This window comes from Drosophila erecta, unplaced genomic scaffold (genome assembly GCF_003286155.1).
Source record: "Drosophila erecta strain 14021-0224.00,06,07 unplaced genomic scaffold, DereRS2 tig00000092-arrow-pilon, whole genome shotgun sequence".
Lineage (NCBI taxonomy): Eukaryota > Metazoa > Arthropoda > Insecta > Diptera > Drosophilidae > Drosophila > Drosophila erecta.
Window position 1 is genome coordinate 9,626,286 of NW_020825207.1, and position 19,858 is coordinate 9,646,143.

Sequence of the window (19,858 nt, forward strand, 5' to 3'; positions counted from 1 at the left end):
CTTTGGAGCGCATAGAATCGGCCACCGCTTCTCTGAAGACGACGATCGTATGTGGCAGCCGCATCAGCTGCAGTGGCATCGGCAGCAGCTGTGTTGCCGGTTGCCACACGCTCCACAAAGCCACCTCCATCTCATAATCGAGTTCGTGTGTGTGCATCCTAGACTTTCAGTTTTTCGGTTTCAGTTTGCCTCATATAAATACGCCATGTGGCAGCTACCACAGATCAGTCAGAATTCGGCGCTGCTTCCAAGCGCTAGTCTCATCCCAAAGATTCCGATCAGTCCGTAGCCCAGCTTCAGTTCCAGCTTCAGCTGCAGATACAAGTGGAATATGTTCAAGTTACTCGGCTTGACGCTGCTGATGGCGATGGTGGTCCTTGGGCGACCGGAGCCTCCAGTAAACTCGTATCTACCTCCGTCCGATAGCTATGGAGCACCGGGTCAGAGTGGTCCCGGCGGCAGGCCATCGGATTCCTATGGCGCTCCTGGTGGTGGCAACGGCGGACGACCCTCGGACAGCTATGGCGCTCCAGGCTTGGGCCAGGGTCAAGGACAGGGACAAGGACAAGGCGGATTTGGTGGCAAGCCCTCGGATTCCTACGGAGCTCCTGGTGCTGGAAATGGCAACGGAGGTCGCCCATCGAGCAGCTATGGCGCTCCTGGTGCTGGAAACGGCGGTCGTCCCTCGGATACCTATGGTGCTCCTGGTGGCGGAAGTGGTGGACGCCCGTCGGACACTTATGGCGCTCCTGGTGGCGGAAACGGCAACGGCAACGGCGGTCGACCTTCAAGCAGCTATGGAGCTCCTGGTCAGGGACAAGGCAACGGCAATAGCGGTCGTCCTTCAAGCAGCTATGGTGCTCCTGGTGCTGGAAACGGTGGTCGTCCCTCGGACACTTACGGCGCTCCTGGTGGCGGCAATGGCGGTCGTCCTTCAAGCAGCTACGGCGCTCCTGGTGCTGGAAACGGTGGTAACGGTGGTCGCCCATCGGACACCTATGGTGCTCCGGGTGGCGGAAATGGTAATGGTAACGGAAACGGAAACGGCAGCGGTGGTCGTCCTTCAAGCAGCTATGGAGCTCCTGGTCAGGGCCAAGGCGGATTTGGTGGTCGCCCATCGGACTCCTATGGAGCTCCTGGTCAGAACCAAAAGCCTTCGGATTCATATGGCGCCCCTGGAAGCGGCAGCGGCAGCGGCAATGGCAACGGCGGACGTCCTTCAAGCAGCTATGGAGCTCCAGGCTCAGGACCTGGTGGCCGACCCTCCGACTCCTACGGACCCCCAGCCTCTGGATCGGGAGCAGGTGGTGCTGGTGGCAGTGGACCCGGCGGCGCTGACTACGATAACGATGTGAGTACTTGATAGCTTTGCAAATGGGGTACCTGGTATGGCATCTTTTATATGGCATCTTTTTATTCGGGGACCACTGGGTGGAAATGACCAAACGGGAACACCGCTCCACCGCCCACACCGCTGCACACCTGCCCTTGCAAATCTTTGGTAGACTCGTTATCGCTCACCTGCACAGCCATCGGCGTTTAAAGCTTGCATCCCCACAGAAATCTGAATTCTTGATCCCAGCCACTCTATCTCTCTGTGTTTCTCTCTTTCTCCACACGCCCCAATCTGTTCTCCATTCTCCATGATCCGCTGTCCATGCTCCATGCTCCATGCTCCATGATCCGTTCTCCGGCGTTAGGAGCCCGCCAAGTACGAATTTAATTACCAGGTTGAGGACGCGCCCAGCGGACTCTCGTTCGGGCATTCAGAGATGCGAGACGGTGACTTCACCACCGGCCAGTACAATGTCCTGTTGCCCGACGGAAGGAAGCAAGTAAGCGGCGGCGGCGGCGGCGATGGCGATGGCGTTGGCGGGCAACAGGAGTCGATGTGGACCTACCCACTGCTCCACCACCTCATCCTCCTGTCACGGCTAACATTGTTACCTCTTTCTCTCTCTCTCTGTCTTCCCTAGATCGTGGAGTACGAGGCCGATCAGCAGGGCTACCGGCCACAGATCCGGTACGAAGGCGATGCCAACGATGGCAGTGGTCCCAGCGGTCCTGGAGGTCAGAATCTGGGTGCCGATGGCTACTCCAGCGGACGTCCCGGCAATGGCAATGGCAACGGAAATGGCGGTTACTCCGGTGGACGCCCAGGGGGTCAGGACCTGGGACCTAGTGGTTACTCCGGTGGTCGTCCAGGCGGTCAGGACCTAGGAGCCGGTGGCTACTCCAATGGCAGGCCGGGCGGCCAAGACTTGGGACCAAGCGGTTACTCCGGTGGACGCCCTGGGGGCCAGGATTTGGGACCTAGTGGCTATTCCGGTGGTCGTCCAGGCGGTCAGGATCTAGGAGCCGGTGGCTACTCCAATGGCAGACCAGGCGGCAATGGCAATGGCAATGGTGGAGCCGATGGCGGACGTGTGATCATCGGCGGACGTGTGATAGGCGGCCAGGATGGCGGTGATCAGGGCTACTCCGGCGGACGTCCCGGTGGTCAGGATCTGGGCCGTGATGGCTACTCCAGCGGTCGTCCGGGCGGCCGGCCGGGCGCCAATGGCCAGGACAACCAGGATGGCCAAGGATACTCCAGCGGCCGGTCGGGCAAGGGTGGACGCAATAGTTTCGGACCCGGTGGTCAGAACGGCGACAACGATGGCAGCGGTTATCGGTACTAGGAACGACTCACAGACACATTTAGCTAGATCCCCCGAACATATAGCAATACCTAGTGTTAAGTCCTTCTAGAACTATGCCCTCTACCTGTCCCCTCATCCCTCGACATCTATTCGTGCCCATTCTGTCCCACTTCTTGCTGTCCCGCCCACTTCCGCCCGCCCATCCATTAAGCCTGCTCACTTCCTCGTAGTCGTAAGTCCCTGTTGATCTAAATGCAAGTGCGAAAAATCACCCAAAAAAAGGAATGAAATGATAAAGCTATTTCCGATGTAAGTAAAGACATTAAATATATATTTTTTATAAAACTCTTAAATCTTTTTATTGCTTCGGAACCGGTGGTTCCGAACCGAACCGGTTGCTACATAAATATTTGAAATCGAACTGTTACAACAGCTACAAATTTCGCTTTTATATTTGGTATCTGAAAGTCAAAAAAATAAAGGTATATTACGTTTTTATCTGAAAATATGTGCAATTAGGGTTCAAGTCAGTGCTAACGTGCTATCGAAGTTCCAAACCATTTTCTAAAATAATTCTAATAAGAAACTACAATTAAATTAATCACTATAACATGGACACCTGTAGAAATCAACAATAAAAAAATATGTTGTTGAAAAACAGATTTATATACACATATAACATATAACACAAATAATTTATATGAAATGGAAACTGATAAAAAATTATATTGAAATATAAAATTCAAAAATACCTTCTAGTATTTTTTTAGACCGTGGCTTTTTTAGTACATTTTCGAGCGCGGCATTTCCAGCACCGCGCAACCTGGTCACACTGTACGTTGGCGTCGGCGTCGCGCGCGGATCGTTTTGTGTTATTTCGCTGCCGAATTTTCGCTGTACTCGAGGTTTTAAACAAACGAAGCGAACGAAAGAAGAAGCCAATAAGCGTGGTGAATAGCAATTAAAAGAGCGCGACGCAGTGGCTGTCATCACATGCACAGCGATTAATCGAGGGGCATTTTGGGCCCCAGTTGGAGCTCGATGTGAGTTGAAAGTGCGGGCTGTGTGGGGGGGAAAGCCTATAAATAACAATATGCAATGCTATTTTAGATTTGGGCGTCGCTATCTCTGTCCATTGGTCGCCCCAAATGTTCCAAGATCCAAGTGGCAAGTGCAATTTGCTGTGCTTTTTTGTTTTTTGCTCGGTGACTGATTACGAAACTACACCCAAGTGGGCGATGGGCGGTGAGTAGGCGGTGGGCGGTGGGCGATGGGCGGTGTGCGCCACACTTTGCATACAATGAGCTTAGAACCCCAACGAAAGCGAATTGCGTGAGTGCTGACTGTGTATCCGTGTTTATGTTCGGCTTCCCGTTTTCAATGCTATCGATTTGTTTCCCCGCGAAACAAACATATACACATGTATTTGTAGATATATGTCTCGATATGTGAATCATGGTTGGCGACCAGCAAAAGTCGCTGGGCACTTCCTTTCGGCATTAGATCAGGTGATAAGCGGCGCGATAAGAAGATACTCGCAGGCGCAGCAACGCCTCTGGATTCTCAAGTGCCAGCTGCTGCTGATAAGCAGCGTTAAAAATGATTTGCCAATTCGGAGCCAAAAAATAATAATCTATATTTGTCATATGTTTTCTGCTCTGCCGTTCAAATGCCCAGTAAACGGTTATAATAAGTACTTTTTGCAACTTTTCATTGAAATAATATTGAAATACGAAACACACACTAAATTCGAGCTGCATGCAATTTCTCCCGGTGCAACTGCTCCTCCTGGACTCGTTCAACAGGATATGTGCGACAGATGTTTTCGCCTGCGTTACGAAGATGCTGAAATGCTGACTTTCAAGGTTTCTCCCCCGTTTCCAATTGCCTTTTGTTCATACCTATTCCTCGGACTTAAGTACAGCCACTCGAACCAGAAATTGGGTAAGTGGCTCAGTTCTAGGCTCGGTGCTCCGCCTAGCTGGATGCTCACCAAGTGACCCACTTTGGTGGCTCACATGTGCCGTGGATCGCATGGTACATACGTATGTATAATCAGCTCATGGAACAAATACAAAACCGAGAATAGGAGATGAAAGAAGAAACCCCAGCTCGTTTGCTTGGCCTTCCATTGCATTGTTTTTGCTCAGGCTACCCTATAAGTGGGTATTATAATTGCAGGCACAAGTTGGCTGTACTGCAGCGCTGAAATCTAAGAAGTCGTAACTTGCAGTTGAACCCACTTATCTACCTACCCAAAATTCGTATATCTACCTGTTTTTCCTCGAAAACAGATCTCTAAATCGGAATGGCATCTGTTTGAAATTATGCACAGAACCGATATTCCGTTTCGCATTATATATACAAATTTGGAACAACCGGAATCGGAGGCCTATATCACTGGCCTGCCATAAATAAGAATTTACGACTTGTTTATGTGGGAGTATGTTGTATTAAAGGATGGTAGGATAAAACTGGTTCCATTATTTTGTCATAATAATGATTCCCCTAATATTGCGCTAATTTCCTCTCATAAATAAAGATGTGTTTAGGGTATTTCGCCTTCGATCCTCAAAACCAGGCTTTCCTGCCTTGGTGCTTTGGCACCTTTCCATTTGTAGTTTCTCTCTTTGTTGTTAAGCAGCGTAATTACATGTATTTATTCTGGCATGCATGTGTAAGCAAATAGTTAGACGACCGTCTGATAACGCCCCTCGCTTTTCAATGGGAGATTAGCTAAATGTTTTCCCACTCGTGTAGAAAACCCAAGTCGAAGGCTGATCGCTGTAAAGGCTAAGTGTTCATTTTTAATCGCAACCTCTCGATGCGGTTATTGAACCTGACAGTTGAATATTTCAATCGCAAATATCACTGGCGACAGCCACTCGCCGTTGACCTTGCGAAACGGTCGCTTCTGTAAATATGCATTTCGCCACCGTTTCTGAACGGCAGAGAAAGCTGCTCCAGAGATCTTTAACCCTCCCCATTCTAGAACTGGAGGTCAGTGCGAGTCAGCGAATAGGTTGAATTGCAAATTCCCTTGATGGTCAGTCACTTGCCATCATGGCGAATTCCAGAGCTACCCACAAGATGGGGAATTTATCAATGGAAAATGCCAACACAAGAAACAAAGCGAACTATCACAACGAGTTTCCTCGAGATTATGTAGAACTGCGCTCGTCTGTGTATTGTATTGTATTTTATTTAAATACAATTGCAAGTCTGATAAACAAAAAAGCAAGAATCGAAATCGCGGAGGAAAATGTGATTTCCTTGAATTCTACAGCTGCGTTGTTTGTTTTCTTTTGAGAAATTCGTGTAAAGGCAATAAACACACTGAATATTCTGGGGGTGTATCGATATAGTGGGCGATGTTTTTCCATATCACTGACCACGAAAAAAACAATCCGTATTCATTCGCCCATCAAAAGTACACAAATTCGCATTAAAGGAGCGCGCTGTCTGGCAGGAATTATTTACATATGCCATGGATTCAATTGTACCCAGTGGGAGGAACTTTACGAGCCCTCAGATGAAGCAAGTAAATCGCTTGGCTTTAATTGCATAGGATGATATCTCCATTAAATCACCGACCAGCCGAAGGGAAATCCAAAAGAAAAATGGCACAGATTGGCGCAGATACACAGATATACATATGTATGTATGGCCATATATATAAATTCAATAAGGAGGGAAGTGATGTGTTGTATATGGAATAGTTCAAATAGTCAATAAAGTCCATTTGCTCAAAATCTTGAGGCAGTCGTCTGGCATTTTGGAATACAATTCGAATTCGCCTGGTGTCTTGTCTACATCTGTTTCTGTTTTTGTTGCCTTTCCGGCCAATTTGTTTTCAATTCATCTGTATACATCATATCTCAAATATATAGGACTGTATTTTTTTAGTTTTTACGCTACAATACAGATATGTAAATGAATCCCAACTGAGCACAATGCGTTTGAAACGATTTAGAATGGAATTCATAATAGATAACAAGAGAATAAAAACAATATCGTTCCCCACCGATTTAATCTGCATCCGTCTTGGGAATGTATCTTCTGGGTTTCGCCCACACTGCTCTCGAGATATTTGCGCTGGTTTTTCAGAGTCGGATAATTCTATTTGCTCAAACGGAAAAGCGCTAAATAATCGAAGGAAAAGCGCTAAATAATCGAAGGAACCGCAGACAGAACACCAGAAATGTACCAATGACAATGTGTGGACGTCATTGCTTTTGATCAGCTTTTGCTTTTAAATGATTATATCTTAATTGAAATTAATTAGACGGGGTCAACACAGTCAGTCTTAGAGGAATTTTAGCTACATATGTGTATATAGGCAACAGTGGTTGTGAAAAAATGAGAAGTGGTTAGCTGTATATTCAGATAATATTGTGTAATGTAAGTGGCTTCTTTTTTTTTTTTGTTTTTTTTTTTTTTTTTGAATATTTTCAAAGTATATTTTTGATTTTGTACCCACAAAAATGAAAATATTTTTCTTTAATTACGTAAATGTGCAAGTGTACCTTATATCATCTCTAGATTGAATATTTTGCAGTTAAGCGACTGCATTTCGTTGTGTGGAAATGGGGAAAATGCCGGAAACAAATGGGTTATTTAAATTTCCTTTTCTATGCCTTAGTCGACGGGTTCATTGAACTGGGCTGAAAACCAATTTGGTTTCTGACCGGGTGACTTGTTTTCCAACCAAACTTTCCGCTGACCGCTGCAGCCCGTGACTTTTTATCAGCGGCTTGCACCCCCGAAAAGCCATTTGACCACTTGAGAGCTACCATAAAAGAGCATGGAATGGTTTCCTCGCACCGCTCGTGACTCACATGGCCCGCTCCATTGGAAATCGAGCAGCGAAGCGTGCCAGAAGCTCCGCTTCGGCTTGCCACCAGTTTTTTCCTCTACTTTTTTTGTTTTTTCAGTTTTAATTTTTTGTTTTTTGTTACCACTATTCGTGCAACACAAAAGCCACAATGCAGAACTGAGGAAAACAAACTCGGTTTCAGTCAACAAAAAGTCTGCCCAGTGCGCGGAACACCGAAAGCCAAAACTTTATCACGAAGTTAACTTGAGTCTTGTCCATTGCAGTTTTGAAGAGCTTGTCGAAGTGCAACGACAGCCGGAGTTGGTTGCCATGATGCGATACTCGGAAATCTCACGCGATCTGTCCACGGATAATCTGCGCTACTCAGAGGTGACCATCTATACCTTCTTCGCACTCGAGTGTACTTCGATATTAATCCATGGTTTCTTGATATTTCAGCTAAGCAGAAAGCCCACCACGGACTATAATGGATATACGGGTCAGGCCTATGCCACGACTCAATTCAAGCAGAGCTCACCTCCTCCTCCTCCTTCGCAGCAGCAGCAGCAGCCAACTCGAGTGTCCAAGCAACGAAGTCCGAAAACCAATGGTAGTGCCCATACAATGGCCTGTTTGCGCCAGGAGAAGATCCACAAGGAGCAGCAAATGGAGCCGCCCGGTATACAACCGCAGGCCAGCAAAACCCTGAATATCAAGAGCTCGCGGCGCAAGAACTCCATCGGTTGTTTAAATAGTTTCTCCTCCTCGCCAGATTCGCCTGGTTGCTACTACACTATAGCGTAAGTAGTCAGTGAATAGAGTTCGGTATATACAATTTGTAAAAGTATTTTAGTTCCACACGAATGATTTACAATTAAATGTAATTACATGTATAGGCATTGGGATACAAATACGCATGAATCCCCTATTAAGCACAATTCTAATTATGTCTTTCTTTCAATTTCTAGAGCCTCGGCTGCTCCACCGTCCAAGTCGCAAAGTTTACCGGCCCACGCCTCCATCAAGCAGTTGGATGCGGTTATTTTGAGCGCGTTACGTGTACCCGCCGATGTGTTGGCTAATCAGATTACGCTACTGGACTTCCCAGTCTTCGCACAGATCCAGCCGGATGAGCTAAGCAGTTGTGCGTGGACGAAGAAGGATAAGCATGTCAACACCCCGAACATCGTGGCATTTACCAAACGATTTAACCACACGAGCTTTTGGACTGTGCAGGAGATTCTCAATGCCGAGCAGCCAAAGCAGAGAGCCGAGATTATTACCCACTTTATAAAGGTGAGCTGATGGGCCTGAGCTGAAGTCATTAGTCGCGCAATATATTTATTAAATGTTTCCCTTTCAGGTGGCCAAAAAACTCCATGAGCTCAACAATCTGCACTCCCTGTTTGCCATTATTTCGGCCATGCAAAGTGCAAGCATATATCGCCTGACAAAGACCTGGGCATGCTTATCGAAGAAGGATCGAAATGCATTTGAGCGCCTCAGCGATATATTCAGTGACCAGGACAACTGGGCGAATCTGCGCTCCTACCTCGAGAGCCTCCGCCTGCCCTGCATCCCCTACCTGGGTCTCTTTCTCACCGATCTGATCTACATTGACTTGGCCCACCCACACAAGGGCGGCCTGGAACCGGAGCAGCGTCGCAATAAGATGAACAATATATTGCGTGTAATTTCGAACTATCAGCAGTCGAACTATAAGCATCTGCAGAAGCACGAGGCGACACAGAAGTATCTGACTTCAATAAGATATATAGAGGAGTTGCAGAATATATTTGAGGAGGATCAGTACAAGTAAGATGCATCTTTTAAATCAATGCTGTTTTCTTATCTCAAAATAATGCTGATATCATACTAATATTACCTTTCAGACGCTCTTTGAACCTGGAACCTGCGTCGCCCTCTGGGCCCAGTTCGTCGTCCTGCAGCTCAAAAGAATCCTTTAACGTGGAAGTAGTTACTCCGGCCCTCGGATGCCTAAATCTCTCGCCGGCCAAAACCATTGGCTCCATGCGAATGGCAAGCGGCACAAAGTTTGTGCCAGGCCATCGCAAGTGTCGCAGTCTGGGCACCAAGTAAGTAAAGGAATCTCCCGTGCAGAGAGCCACCACTTGGCTTCCCTTGTTAACCACCTGTTTGATATCCACCACCTCGAATCACTGCGCAAGAATTGGACATTTGTACACTGGGTCCTTATTAATCGTTTGAATCTCTATGTCTCTCACTTCTACCGTTTTGCTTTTGCCTTATGCTTTCGTTTTGTGTGTGTTCGTTAATTGTCAAACATCCGCCTCTGCCCAAAATGATTGAAGATTTCGCAGCAGCAGCCTGCCGCGAAACTTTGCCGAGAAGTGCCAATGCTGCATCGTCATGATTGCGCCGGGCATTGGCACCATCTCCAACAAGCGTTGCAGATGCCGCCGGTGAGTCCAGAACAGAGTCCTGTAGCTAGGATATGTGTGTATTGCCAGCCTGATACCGAATGCTGATCCGATGCGTAATCCTCATTTTACCATTTAAAGTGCTCAGTTGTCGTCTCCTCATTTCTTTCTTTTGCACGGACCCGAGTTAAAAATGCTTCGTATGAAATACCAAATACACGACCCAACACTTGCCTCACTTCATTTGACTTTGATTTTGGAAACCATACATACTTACCATACGCACACTGCTACCCCGAAGGGTTCTATCGCATTTATTTTGAACGAGAAACCTTTAGTTAATTGTCAGCTAAGCAAAACAGTTCGCTAAAAATTTAATTATAATCCATTATAATAAAAAAGGCCAACTATTTATGGAGTATTATAGAAGAAGATACTATATGTTGAGTTATAGAAACCTACAAAAAGTGTAAACTGGTTACTTGTTGTGTTCATAAATCGATATAGCCTACAAATACGAATCGCAGTTCACCCTTGTTTGCCTTTTTGCAATTTCATTTATTCTCATTTGTATGAACAGCATGAATGCCTCAAACCCCCAAGAATTATTTGACTAAACCGTGTTCTCATTTTACAGCATTTTTGGCAAAGTTGCGACGCACAACCACAGCGATGGCCATCCTCACCACCTGCACCTGGAACTAGATCCGAACCAAGTGCAGCCTCGTCACCACCTGCTGGATGATTCGGTCTTGGAGCACAGCGACGCCCTATCCCAAGCGGATCTAACATCCCTGGAAAGTGCCGAGGGAATAATGTGTGATTTTACCGGCAGCGATTGCGATTTGATGTCACCAGAGGCAGCAGCCGCCATGCAGGGATGTGTCCGGCGTAAAACGGTCCAGAAGGAGGGAAGAAAGCCAGCGGTGGCCTCTTGGCAACGATACTGGCTGCAGATTTGGGCCAACTCGCTGGTGTACTTCCCACCGAAATCATTCAAGGGAAGCGAACGGAGCGACTTTAAACGGGAACCGTGCAAAGTGTGTCCATTGGATGGATGGTATGCCCACGTGAGCGATAATACCAAGCACAAGAACACCTTCGAGCTGTGCCACCGAACCCTGGGCACCGTCTATCGTTTCCGGACGGACAGTCCCCAGATGACGCATCTCTGGTCGAATGCCATTTGCAAACTGGCCACCATGCGAGTGCCCAAACCTCTGCCCACCAATTTGATGTCCTTTGAATAAGCTGGGCCCCCAAGTGCACACAGGAACTCGAATATATTGTACTCATTGTAGCCTAGTTTATCTAGTTTAATTAGCTTTAACCCTCGAAACGTGCACAGCCAAAAAAAAACACCCACCCACCACATCGCTCACTCACTCCCTGAAACGAGGCAACCACAGAACATTCCCGCAACCACAACGAACGAACAAATTGCAGCTTGCATCTAGATGAATCGATTTCAAAATGGTATTTCAAAAGACTGACACCGAATGAGAACACGAAGATATAGTAAAGGAGGAGCAGTACTACGAAAGTAGCCACACAATCACACAACAACAGACTAAACCGACAACGCAGGGGAATTAGAATCCCAAATTTGTAATGGCCCTGTTTTTAAAGTCCAATTTTATTTGAATGTAACGGAAACGGAATTGAAAAAACGGCTTGTCATCGAATATATATTTCTTTTAAGATTGTTCAGTGATCCTGAATTTAGCAATGTGGTAATCAATTACTACTAACTAGCAACCTGTTTACTTCCGAATTCACTTAATTTGGCAACAGGGCTGTCTCTTTGTTAATGTGCTGTCTTTGCTGTACTTTGTATTTGTAAAATGTAATATTAAGTAAATTACTTGGACGTTTACTAAACTTAATTTTGCGCAGTTTGTGCCATATTAGTTTTATATTTTTGTGTCTACACAATCACGGTTGGCCAGCAATCGAATCCGAAATCGATTTGCCCAGCTCCTAACTCTGTAACAAAGAATCAAAAATCCAACGAACTTTCTACGCGTAACTAAGGGCTTTAATATTGTATCGCTACCACTATCATGATCAACATCAGTTAATCTGTATATCTGCCTTAAGTTGATGCACTACACATATATAGAGCTTAAAGTACATGCATATGTAACGTATCCAACAAATGCATGCGTGAATTATAGGAAACGAAAGTAATGTTAGTGTTTCTGTTTCTTTCTTTCGGTTGAGACGGCCTCACGAATTGTAACTCCTAAGCTTTGTCACACATACAGATTATCATTTGCAGCGTTTTACATTAGTTTAAGAAAGAAATGCAACAAAAACAAAATAAACCACAAAATGAACGAAAAGAAATGTGTGTTATATAAGGCATCTATGGGTATTTACAACCCAGTCAGATCGTGCAAAGTGCGGGAATTTGCAATTCATTTGCACAGACGCACTGAATCACAATTAGGGCGCTTGGCTTGCCGTGAAACTGGGGGCCTTTAAAACGTGGAGATTGGCTAATAGCCGCGCCAGTCGATTGCGAAACATGAAAGCGACGAAAAGTGGCGACAGGATGGCCTCTCCATGGATTAAAATGAAGCCCCTGCTGATGCTGACAGTGTTATTGGTCATTTTCTTCAGTTACTGTCTGGCCGGCAAGACGACCACCATGTGAGAGGATTACGCAACTGTCCAGCCACTAGACCACTTTCACCAACTAATCCATCCTCCTTTCTCCCTTTCGAAAAACCCAGCGTTAGCCACACAGACACCCTCGATCCGCAGGCCGATGGCTTCTGGGCCAACAAGACCACGTGGAACGCTCGCTGGGTGAAGTACTGGCGGGCCAAGAAGATCTACGAGCCGGTGTGGAAAAAGGTCTGGACACCCACCATTCACAACGAGTGGGTGCCCCTCCCCAATGCCCCCAACGAATGGGAGGCGGAAAAGGATCACTCCTACAACTAGCACTGAGACTGAAACATAGGCTAAGACTATTTATTGTTTAGTTGTTTATCTTTTATTTTGTATTCACTGGTAATTAAAGTCTAGAGATAATTTAAAGTGGCGCCAAGGCAAATGGAAGAGGAAATGGATGGCCTTATGAGCTAGCGACTGGTTTACGACTATTTACAAGGAGTTTGGAACCGGGCGTCGTGATGCAACCGTTTAGGTGATGCAATGACCTCCTACGCGCCGGGAAACTTGAATGACTGCGAGGTGGTGGCCACCGAAGCGGCGGGCGCTGCTACAGGGGACTTGGCTGCCTCCAGAGACTTGGCCTGGAAGTCGGCGCTGGCCACTGGCTGCAGCAATGTTGGCTTGCCTGCGGCATTGGTGTCATCTCGTTTCCAGACCACCTTATCTTTGCCATCGGCCAACTTGGTGGCCGTGACACCTGCGTCCTTGCGATCCCAATCAAAACCGTGCTCATGGTGATGATCGTGGTGATCGGGCGAGGGGAACCACTCCGATATGACCACTGGCTTCCAGATCTTTTTCCATCCAGGTACCCAGATCTCCTTCCAGCCGGGCACCCAAATCTGCTTCCATGCCTCCTTCCATTCCTAAAAATAGTTGAAATATTTAGTTATTAGTGTGTAATTAGTAATTAGTGTGATAAACATACCAATTTATCGGTCCAGATTTCCTTCTTCGCTGGCTTCCAGTACTGCTTCCATGCCTCCTTCCACTCCAATTTCTTCTCAGGCACCCAGATTTGCTTCTTGGCTGGCTTCCAGATCTTCTTCCAGTGCGACTTCCAGACCACTTTCTACAGATTCGGAATTTAGGTGATTAAATGGCATCCCTAAACTTCAAATATATCTTATAACCAACCTTCTTCCACAGATCGTGGCTGGTGTACTCCCAACCTTCGTGATCCTTGCCCAAGTACTTTTCACCGGGAATGCCAACCTAGAATTAAATGGATGCTTAGCTACATAAACTTACAGAAAATCTAGATTCAATTATACCTTGACTAGTTCTGGTGTCCAAATCTGCTTGTAATCAGGTACTTGAATATCCTTCCAGGCTGGCACTAAAATCTCTTTCCAGTGAGGAACCTAAGATAGAGCATATGTATATTTAAAAACACTTCCATAGTCGATAGTTAACTATATAACATACCCATATTTGCTTCCATGCGGGAACCTGTATTTCCTTCCAGCCGGGCACCTTCACCCAATGTGGCTTCCAGATCTGTGATAGACATAAGACAAGAGTATTCATTTTTAAAAAGGGTTTCATAGTTATAAGTGATGATCAAGTCCCGAAGATATGGAACATCAATTTTATGATGGACTAAGCTCCTCACCTTCTTCCAAGAAGGATTCCAGATTTGCTTCTTAGCCGGATTCCAAATTTTCTTCCATCCCTCTTTCCAGGTGACCTTCTTCTTCCAGTACCCGGGGTCATGGTGCTCGTGATGGTGTTCGTGATGTTCGATGATGTGCTCGTGATGGTGGTCAGGGATCAGGGCATCGCCCAGACCCAATCCCAGATCGATCCTTTGCTGGGCGACACTTTTGCTGTCCACCTGGGAAGCGGCAGGCTGCTGATCCACCACAGCCTTGGATTGACTGCCTCCGATGGCCAAACAGAGCACACCGAGCAGACCCAACTGAAATGAGCAAGGAAGTATATGCTTGTAGTTAACACCCCAACATTTAATAGATACATATCAAAAGACTGAGACAACGAACTCGGGCATGAAGAAAGCCTGTTTAAATCGAATTCGCAACGATCATGTTAATGAATTCCATATTCTCCAAAGAAAGGTGAGTGAATAAAAACAAGTTTTAAGTGGGTCAGAGTCTGGCATTGTTTTTTGGGCGAGCGGTAGAAAAATGTTGCGTAACCCCAGATGTTTCATACAATACCTGACCTGGGTCAAGAGGGCCAGCTGATGACAAATCATGCCGGGCCAAAGACTTTTTGGGTCTGGGCCCTCTTTATTTGGCCAATTTGCTTTATTATGTAAATGGTTTTTTGTATTATTCGGTTAAATATGGAACTGTTGGATAAATGACGCAAGCCATCTCTGCATTAGGAGAATCCAACGAGGTCAGAGGAACGCCTGCGTGATTTCGCAAAATGAGCCCGATTTGTATGTTTAATTTCAAAACCGCACAACCAAAGCCCTATCCCAATCAATTTGCGCATAAATGTCAACGAGACCCGGCCCGATTATGAAATGGAAATTAGCGCCAGCAAAAATTATCTCATCGGATAGTGCTAATTGTAGCAGATCGATCGTGTCAGCTTCCCCACTTTGGGTGGGCAGTGAAAGCTACGCAGACTGGTTTCGCCTGCAGTTGGATCATCGGTCGTGAGGGAAAAGAGTTTGCGACTCCGCAGTGCACCCCACGGATACGTATACATATGTGTATATATCTATATAGTATATCCCCTGGTCGCTAATGAAACGATCGCGATTTTAATTGTTGACAATGCGGCGCAAGTCGGAAGGGAATCGCCGGAAAGTCATGGGGCACCTGAAGACTAATGAAAAATGCATGGATCACGATGGACAAATGCAGACCAACAGGAAGAAAGTGTTTCTCTTGCTTGGCTTGGCATTCCCTTAGTTTCATCAAAAGCAAATCTTTTCTTTGTATAAATGCATTTCCAATACAGAAAATAAAGTCTGCAATACGTCAGCGTTTTAAAGAAATGTATTTATTGTTACTAATTTAAATTTCGTTAAGTGGCTTAGATATTAGAAATATCGGAAATTCTGTTATTTCGATGTACGACTAGCTATCTCTTCTACTAAACATATAATACTTATTATTATTACACTTTTCCTCAAATACTCAAATTGTTACCAAATAAACTACATGATTATCTAGTAATTTACAAATATATAACCAAATTGCAATTCACCTTGCACGCCCAAGGTTTCAACATTTTCTTAGAAAAGTGCACTGAAGCGTACATCCCTTTAACTTATTGCCACACCAACTTGCCGCCTATGCAAATTAAATGAAATAATTGCCAACTTTTGGCTAAGTACACCATTAGTTCCACTTGTGCAGCCAGCACCCGCAACCCCAATTCCGTGTTAATTTCCATTTCGCGACACTTTTTCACATTTTTACGCTGGCTTCTTTAGTCTTTTCTTTTCAGTAATTACCACAAAATGCCGATGGATCCTCATGGCTCCCGATTACAGCTGGTGAAACACTTAAGTTAAGGCACTATCGGTATGCACTATTTGTCTCTCAGGAATATATATTGATCGCTTTGAGCCACTTGGGATGGGTTGTAACCACCACTTTGGCCACTTTCGTGGAATCGACTGTCGCGCTGAAGATTGGGCACCTACGGTTAAATACACAACGCGCAGGTGCAGCCGGCGAAATGAGAGTGGTTACCTCTCCGAATCTGTGACTCTCTGTCTCCGGTGAAAATGAGAGTTACAAGCCAGTCAGACCTTGAATTTTGATAACGGTTTCGTGTGTAAACAATGACGAAGCTTTTGCTCGCAAAGCTTAAGCCGGCTTACCACTTTTTCTCTCTATGAAAACCTCTCTGGTTTCCCGTACAACCCACTATCTTGGCCATTTTTCAAGACCTGGAGACGTGACTTGGTCTGCAGTCTGCTCCAAATGTTGTAATCGCCCCGAAAGCTTATGGCCATAAATGTTATAAATCTCAATAATGGAAAGAAAGAAAAAAAGTTAAAAATCAACGACTACATTTGGGCAATGCAAATTAATAGCACGCAATGTGAAATAAGCGAAACAAACAAACCAAAGAAAAAACCAAGTCCGAGCCTATTGCGTTTGTCTTCGGGTTTTTGTGATTATTGTTTTTTGGGAATTCTTATTGTTCAATCGCCCAGAAATCGAAGGTCGTCACGTCTGCGTTTTGATATTCCCAGTGGTGTCGCATTAATTAGATGGTTTTTAATGTAATTTATTGTCCATTGAGGCACAACTCGGTTAAGGGCAATGCTCGTGAACGTGTCTATGGCTCAGATGGCCATAAAACTATTGCATTTTTGCATGTGCAGCCCAGCAATGTGGCAACACTTAAAGACAATAGCCAACACATTTCATTTCATTTTCCGATTCATTTCCTGCCACATTTTCAATGGGATCCGCAACGGCAAGACATGCGGAATACCGCTCTGTAAATGGTTCGATTCATTTGGCCAAAAGCAAGTTAATTGCATGTTGATTTAATTTCATATGAATGAGCAGCGGATAGCTCACCTGTTGGCCAGCATATGGAGTTCCAGGTGCGTGCCTGTAGCTGGTCTGGTTCCGTTTCACTTAGTGGGAAGTAATCAGTTGCATAACGTGGCTGGATCTATAAATATAAATAACTACCATGGGCTGTATGTGTCTGTGCCAAATCTTGTGCAGTTCCCAGAGAACCATCCACCTGGCAGGACTTTCACCACAGCCTTTCTCCCTTAATAGCTGGCCATCATTTTCCGCCAATGACAGCTAGTTCCACCCTCCATACAAGGAAGTGCCAAACATGATTCACACACCAGCAGCCAAAATGAAATCATATTAATATTCATCAGTTTGAGATACACACAAAGTGGCCGCCTGTGTGTCCCCTTTCAGGAAGTGGAGTCACAAAACTGGACTTAAATGCGTAACAACTTGCCCATGGCCATGCGTTCGGCTTAGACCATGTCCTCCGCCTCCTCATCGCCACTGCGAACTCCATGCTCTGTGATCCAAACTCCAAACTATAAAACTCCAGACGGTGTTGAACCACTTTTACTTTCCCCCACTCCGTTTGGCGAACAGCGTGATGTGGCGTTTTATTTATTTATTTATGCCTTTCATGATTATTCATCTTATCGTCGGCGGTAATCGGTCAATATATGCGGAGCTCTAGTGTGAAGCTATAAGGGTGTGCTTTTCGTTGCACAGAAACAAGTGGGACATTTTTGGGAAACATATAAGATTTTATTATTGCCGATACTAAGCATTAATATACAATATTCCAAACAGAAAAATTACAGGATTTTCTGTACGTCTTCTTGAAATAAACACAGTGTTTTAAATTCACTGTTTAAAGTTCATTTCAACAATTTGAAATTGTTTTTCTCTGTGTCTGCCATCTGTAATTGGTTCCGGCATGAAAATTGGAGCAACATTTGGCATGCATTTCCTACCTCTGGCGGCGCTGCGTTGGCTGATTTGCATTGCCAAAACGATTGCCAAAGCGATCGCAGATTGCAAGTGGGAGTGGGTGGTGGCCACATAACTCTGACAGCCCCCCAAGAAGTGAATGGGGCGTGGCTGCCGCCCACACTGTCACATTGGCCAGGCAATCACACTTGCCAATCTCACACATGCCAATGAAGGACACCTTTTTTTTTTTATTGTGGTCCCCTCACTTCCGATTGGGACCGGCTTCCTGCTTGTCCACCGAAGTATAAGCATGCCGCCAAGGAAGCTGGACGAGCTGCTCTGACAAAGTGCGTGTGCATTGCCTAGAGTCGAGATGTCGAGTTGTCATCGCTCTTGTTTCTGGCCATATTTGGCGAATTCGGTTCGCCAGTTTGGGTGCCTCAATTGAAAATGGTTTCCAGCTTTCTACAGTTTCCGCACAGTCCCGATTGATTAAAGTGCAATTCATGGATTTCACAAGCCCATTTCATACTCATTTTCCCTCGAAGGTCAGCTGCAATATGTTGACATCGTTTCGGCCAAAAGAAAAGACTTAAGGCACGAACCTCTCATGCAACGCATTTCCATACAAAAGCGAGTGCACGACTTATGTCTTTATTATGGCCCAGTGCCATCGGCGGCGCTTCGATGTGTCATTTGCATACATAAGCAGTCGAATTGCTATTAATTTGATCGGCGTTTCAATTCATCGATCGCATAATGAGACGCACTGGCGCCTTGGGTCACTTGGACAAAAAAGACTTGCGGAAATGCAGGCGACCAAACTGGTTCACTACGAGTTCACTGACCCAGCGCAGTGAAAAAGTAAACATAGGCGAGTTGTGGATATCATTTCACCATCTCCACTTGCCAATAAAATGAAAAAGTGTGTCAGAAATATACCGAATATGATATAATATTATATGATATAATAAATGATATAATACAAATTTTAATTAGGTGGTTGGAAGAGTACTTAGTAATTTTTAAGCCCACTGAGATATAATATGTTCATATCTAAAACATGTATTAGTATAGAATTTGATTTCAAACAAACTACAATAATTACAAATAGGTCAATGCTGCATAAATGGGAATATGTGTTTTGAATTATTAATATATACCGATTCATATGCAATGCTTTCATAAATATTTTTCAAGTGCGAGTATATATAAGTCTAAAAATGCCAGAAATAAACAAACGCCGCTTGATTGCGAGTATTCCGCAGATTAGCCGCTAAATATCTGGATCAACGGAGATGGCGAGTGCCATAAGCCGTAGATTTAGGTGATTTCCTTCACTCGGTCAGCTGCAGTCACGCTCGCCAATTGACTGGGACATGCAAACGACTGGCCAACGCCGATTGCATAATTGTACAACTTTCTGGCGTTGGCGGTGGCGTTACAGTCGGTGGAGCTCAAAATTTTGCACACCACATGTGCCAATCAATTTCGTTTCCGTTCATCTGGCAAGCCATCCAGTTTTCCATCTGGCGATATTTGAAAATCCACTTGCTACGGGAAGGTTCACTTAGGAGTCTAGCTCCGGAAAATCCGGTTGCGTTTTCTCCGTTACGTCACAGTGTTCCATCTATAATTGATAATGCATAGAGTAGCGTATTAAAAACCAAAATTATGTAGAGCTACTGAATTACTTAAGATACTAATACCGCTGACCTTTACTTGTCATTTTAATTCCCAGTTTTTAATCCCAGTTTTCAAATTACGTGGCTATTCTTTCTGACAAACGAGAAATTTCTAAATTTTCTGTAATATCGGTAGAAACTGGGAAGAAAAATAATGATAACAAATAATACCATAAATAACCATTAATAAAAAATTTTGAGAGTGTGGGCCTGAAACATTTAGAGG

General features: G+C 45.2%; 4 protein-coding genes across 6 annotated transcripts; 3 read left to right on the top strand and 1 right to left on the bottom strand.

Annotated features, from left to right (window-relative positions):
- The first annotated feature begins 232 nt into the window (after positions 1–232).
- Positions 233–2,957, top strand: LOC6548495 (pro-resilin). Of its 2 annotated transcripts, XM_001975272.3 has the most exons (3): positions 233–1,351; positions 1,701–1,835; positions 1,977–2,957. In XM_001975272.3, the coding sequence occupies exons 1-3, from the start codon at positions 332–334 to the stop codon at positions 2,679–2,681; spliced, it is 1,860 nt and encodes a 619-aa protein (XP_001975308.1). In that variant the 5' UTR covers positions 233–331; the 3' UTR covers positions 2,682–2,957. The 2 variants fall into 2 exon arrangements, with proteins under 2 accessions (XP_001975308.1, XP_015011737.1); XM_015156251.2 differs by lacking the exon at positions 1,701–1,835.
- A 498-nt stretch (positions 2,958–3,455) lies between these two features.
- On the top strand, positions 3,456–12,205 carry LOC6548494 (ras-specific guanine nucleotide-releasing factor RalGPS1). Of its 2 annotated transcripts, none has more exons than XM_015156252.2 (7): positions 3,456–3,685; positions 7,743–7,848; positions 7,918–8,258; positions 8,427–8,754; positions 8,822–9,273; positions 9,351–9,554; positions 10,498–12,195. In XM_015156252.2, the coding sequence occupies exons 2-7, from the start codon at positions 7,789–7,791 to the stop codon at positions 11,108–11,110; spliced, it is 1,998 nt and encodes a 665-aa protein (XP_015011738.1). In that variant the 5' UTR covers positions 3,456–3,685; positions 7,743–7,788; the 3' UTR covers positions 11,111–12,195. The 2 variants fall into 2 exon arrangements, with proteins under 2 accessions (XP_015011738.1, XP_026836247.1); XM_026980446.1 differs by lacking the exon at positions 3,456–3,685 and adding an exon at positions 9,792–9,902 and having other exon boundaries at positions 7,634–7,848; positions 10,498–12,205.
- A 170-nt stretch (positions 12,206–12,375) lies between these two features.
- On the top strand, positions 12,376–12,908 carry LOC6548493. Its single transcript, XM_001975270.3, has 2 exons — positions 12,376–12,515; positions 12,599–12,908. The coding sequence occupies exons 1-2, from the start codon at positions 12,391–12,393 to the stop codon at positions 12,810–12,812; spliced, it is 339 nt and encodes a 112-aa protein (XP_001975306.2). The 5' UTR covers positions 12,376–12,390; the 3' UTR covers positions 12,813–12,908.
- On the bottom strand, positions 12,842–16,181 carry LOC6548492. The gene is made up of 7 exons (XM_001975269.3): positions 15,982–16,181; positions 14,161–14,466; positions 13,974–14,045; positions 13,820–13,909; positions 13,683–13,760; positions 13,474–13,617; positions 12,842–13,411 (listed from the first exon to the last, which is right to left on the bottom strand). Exons 1-7 carry the CDS (start codon positions 16,003–16,005, stop codon positions 13,034–13,036), a joined length of 1,092 nt encoding a protein of 363 aa, XP_001975305.2. The 5' UTR covers positions 16,006–16,181; the 3' UTR covers positions 12,842–13,033.
- Between the last annotated feature and the right edge of the window lie 3,677 nt (positions 16,182–19,858).

Excerpts from the sequence above, each read along its gene's own strand:
- LOC6548493 (XM_001975270.3), top strand. The coding sequence starts at position 12,391 with ATGAAAGCGACGAAAAGTGGCGACAGGATGGCCTCTCCATGGATTAAA. Across the intron at positions 12,516-12,598 it reads GCCGGCAAGACGACCACCAT|CGTTAGCCACACAGACACCC; the intron begins GTGAGAGGATTA and ends CGAAAAACCCAG.
- LOC6548492 (XM_001975269.3), bottom strand. The coding sequence starts at position 16,005 with ATGAGGATCCATCGGCATTTTGTG. Across the intron at positions 14,046-14,160 it reads GGAATCCTTCTTGGAAGAAG|ATCTGGAAGCCACATTGGGT; the intron begins GTGAGGAGCTTA and ends TGTCTATCACAG. Across the intron at positions 13,618-13,682 it reads GCCACGATCTGTGGAAGAAG|AAAGTGGTCTGGAAGTCGCA; the intron begins GTTGGTTATAAG and ends CCGAATCTGTAG.
- LOC6548494 (XM_026980446.1), top strand. The coding sequence starts at position 7,789 with ATGATGCGATACTCGGAAATCTCACGCGATCTGTCCACGGATAATCTG. Across the intron at positions 8,755-8,821 it reads TTATTACCCACTTTATAAAG|GTGGCCAAAAAACTCCATGA; the intron begins GTGAGCTGATGG and ends TTTCCCTTTCAG. Across the intron at positions 9,903-10,497 it reads AAGCGTTGCAGATGCCGCCG|CATTTTTGGCAAAGTTGCGA; the intron begins GTGAGTCCAGAA and ends CTCATTTTACAG.
- LOC6548495 (XM_001975272.3), top strand. The coding sequence starts at position 332 with ATGTTCAAGTTACTCGGCTTGACGCTGCTGATGGCGATGGTGGTCCTT. Across the intron at positions 1,352-1,700 it reads GCGCTGACTACGATAACGAT|GAGCCCGCCAAGTACGAATT; the intron begins GTGAGTACTTGA and ends CTCCGGCGTTAG. Across the intron at positions 1,836-1,976 it reads TGCCCGACGGAAGGAAGCAA|ATCGTGGAGTACGAGGCCGA; the intron begins GTAAGCGGCGGC and ends TGTCTTCCCTAG.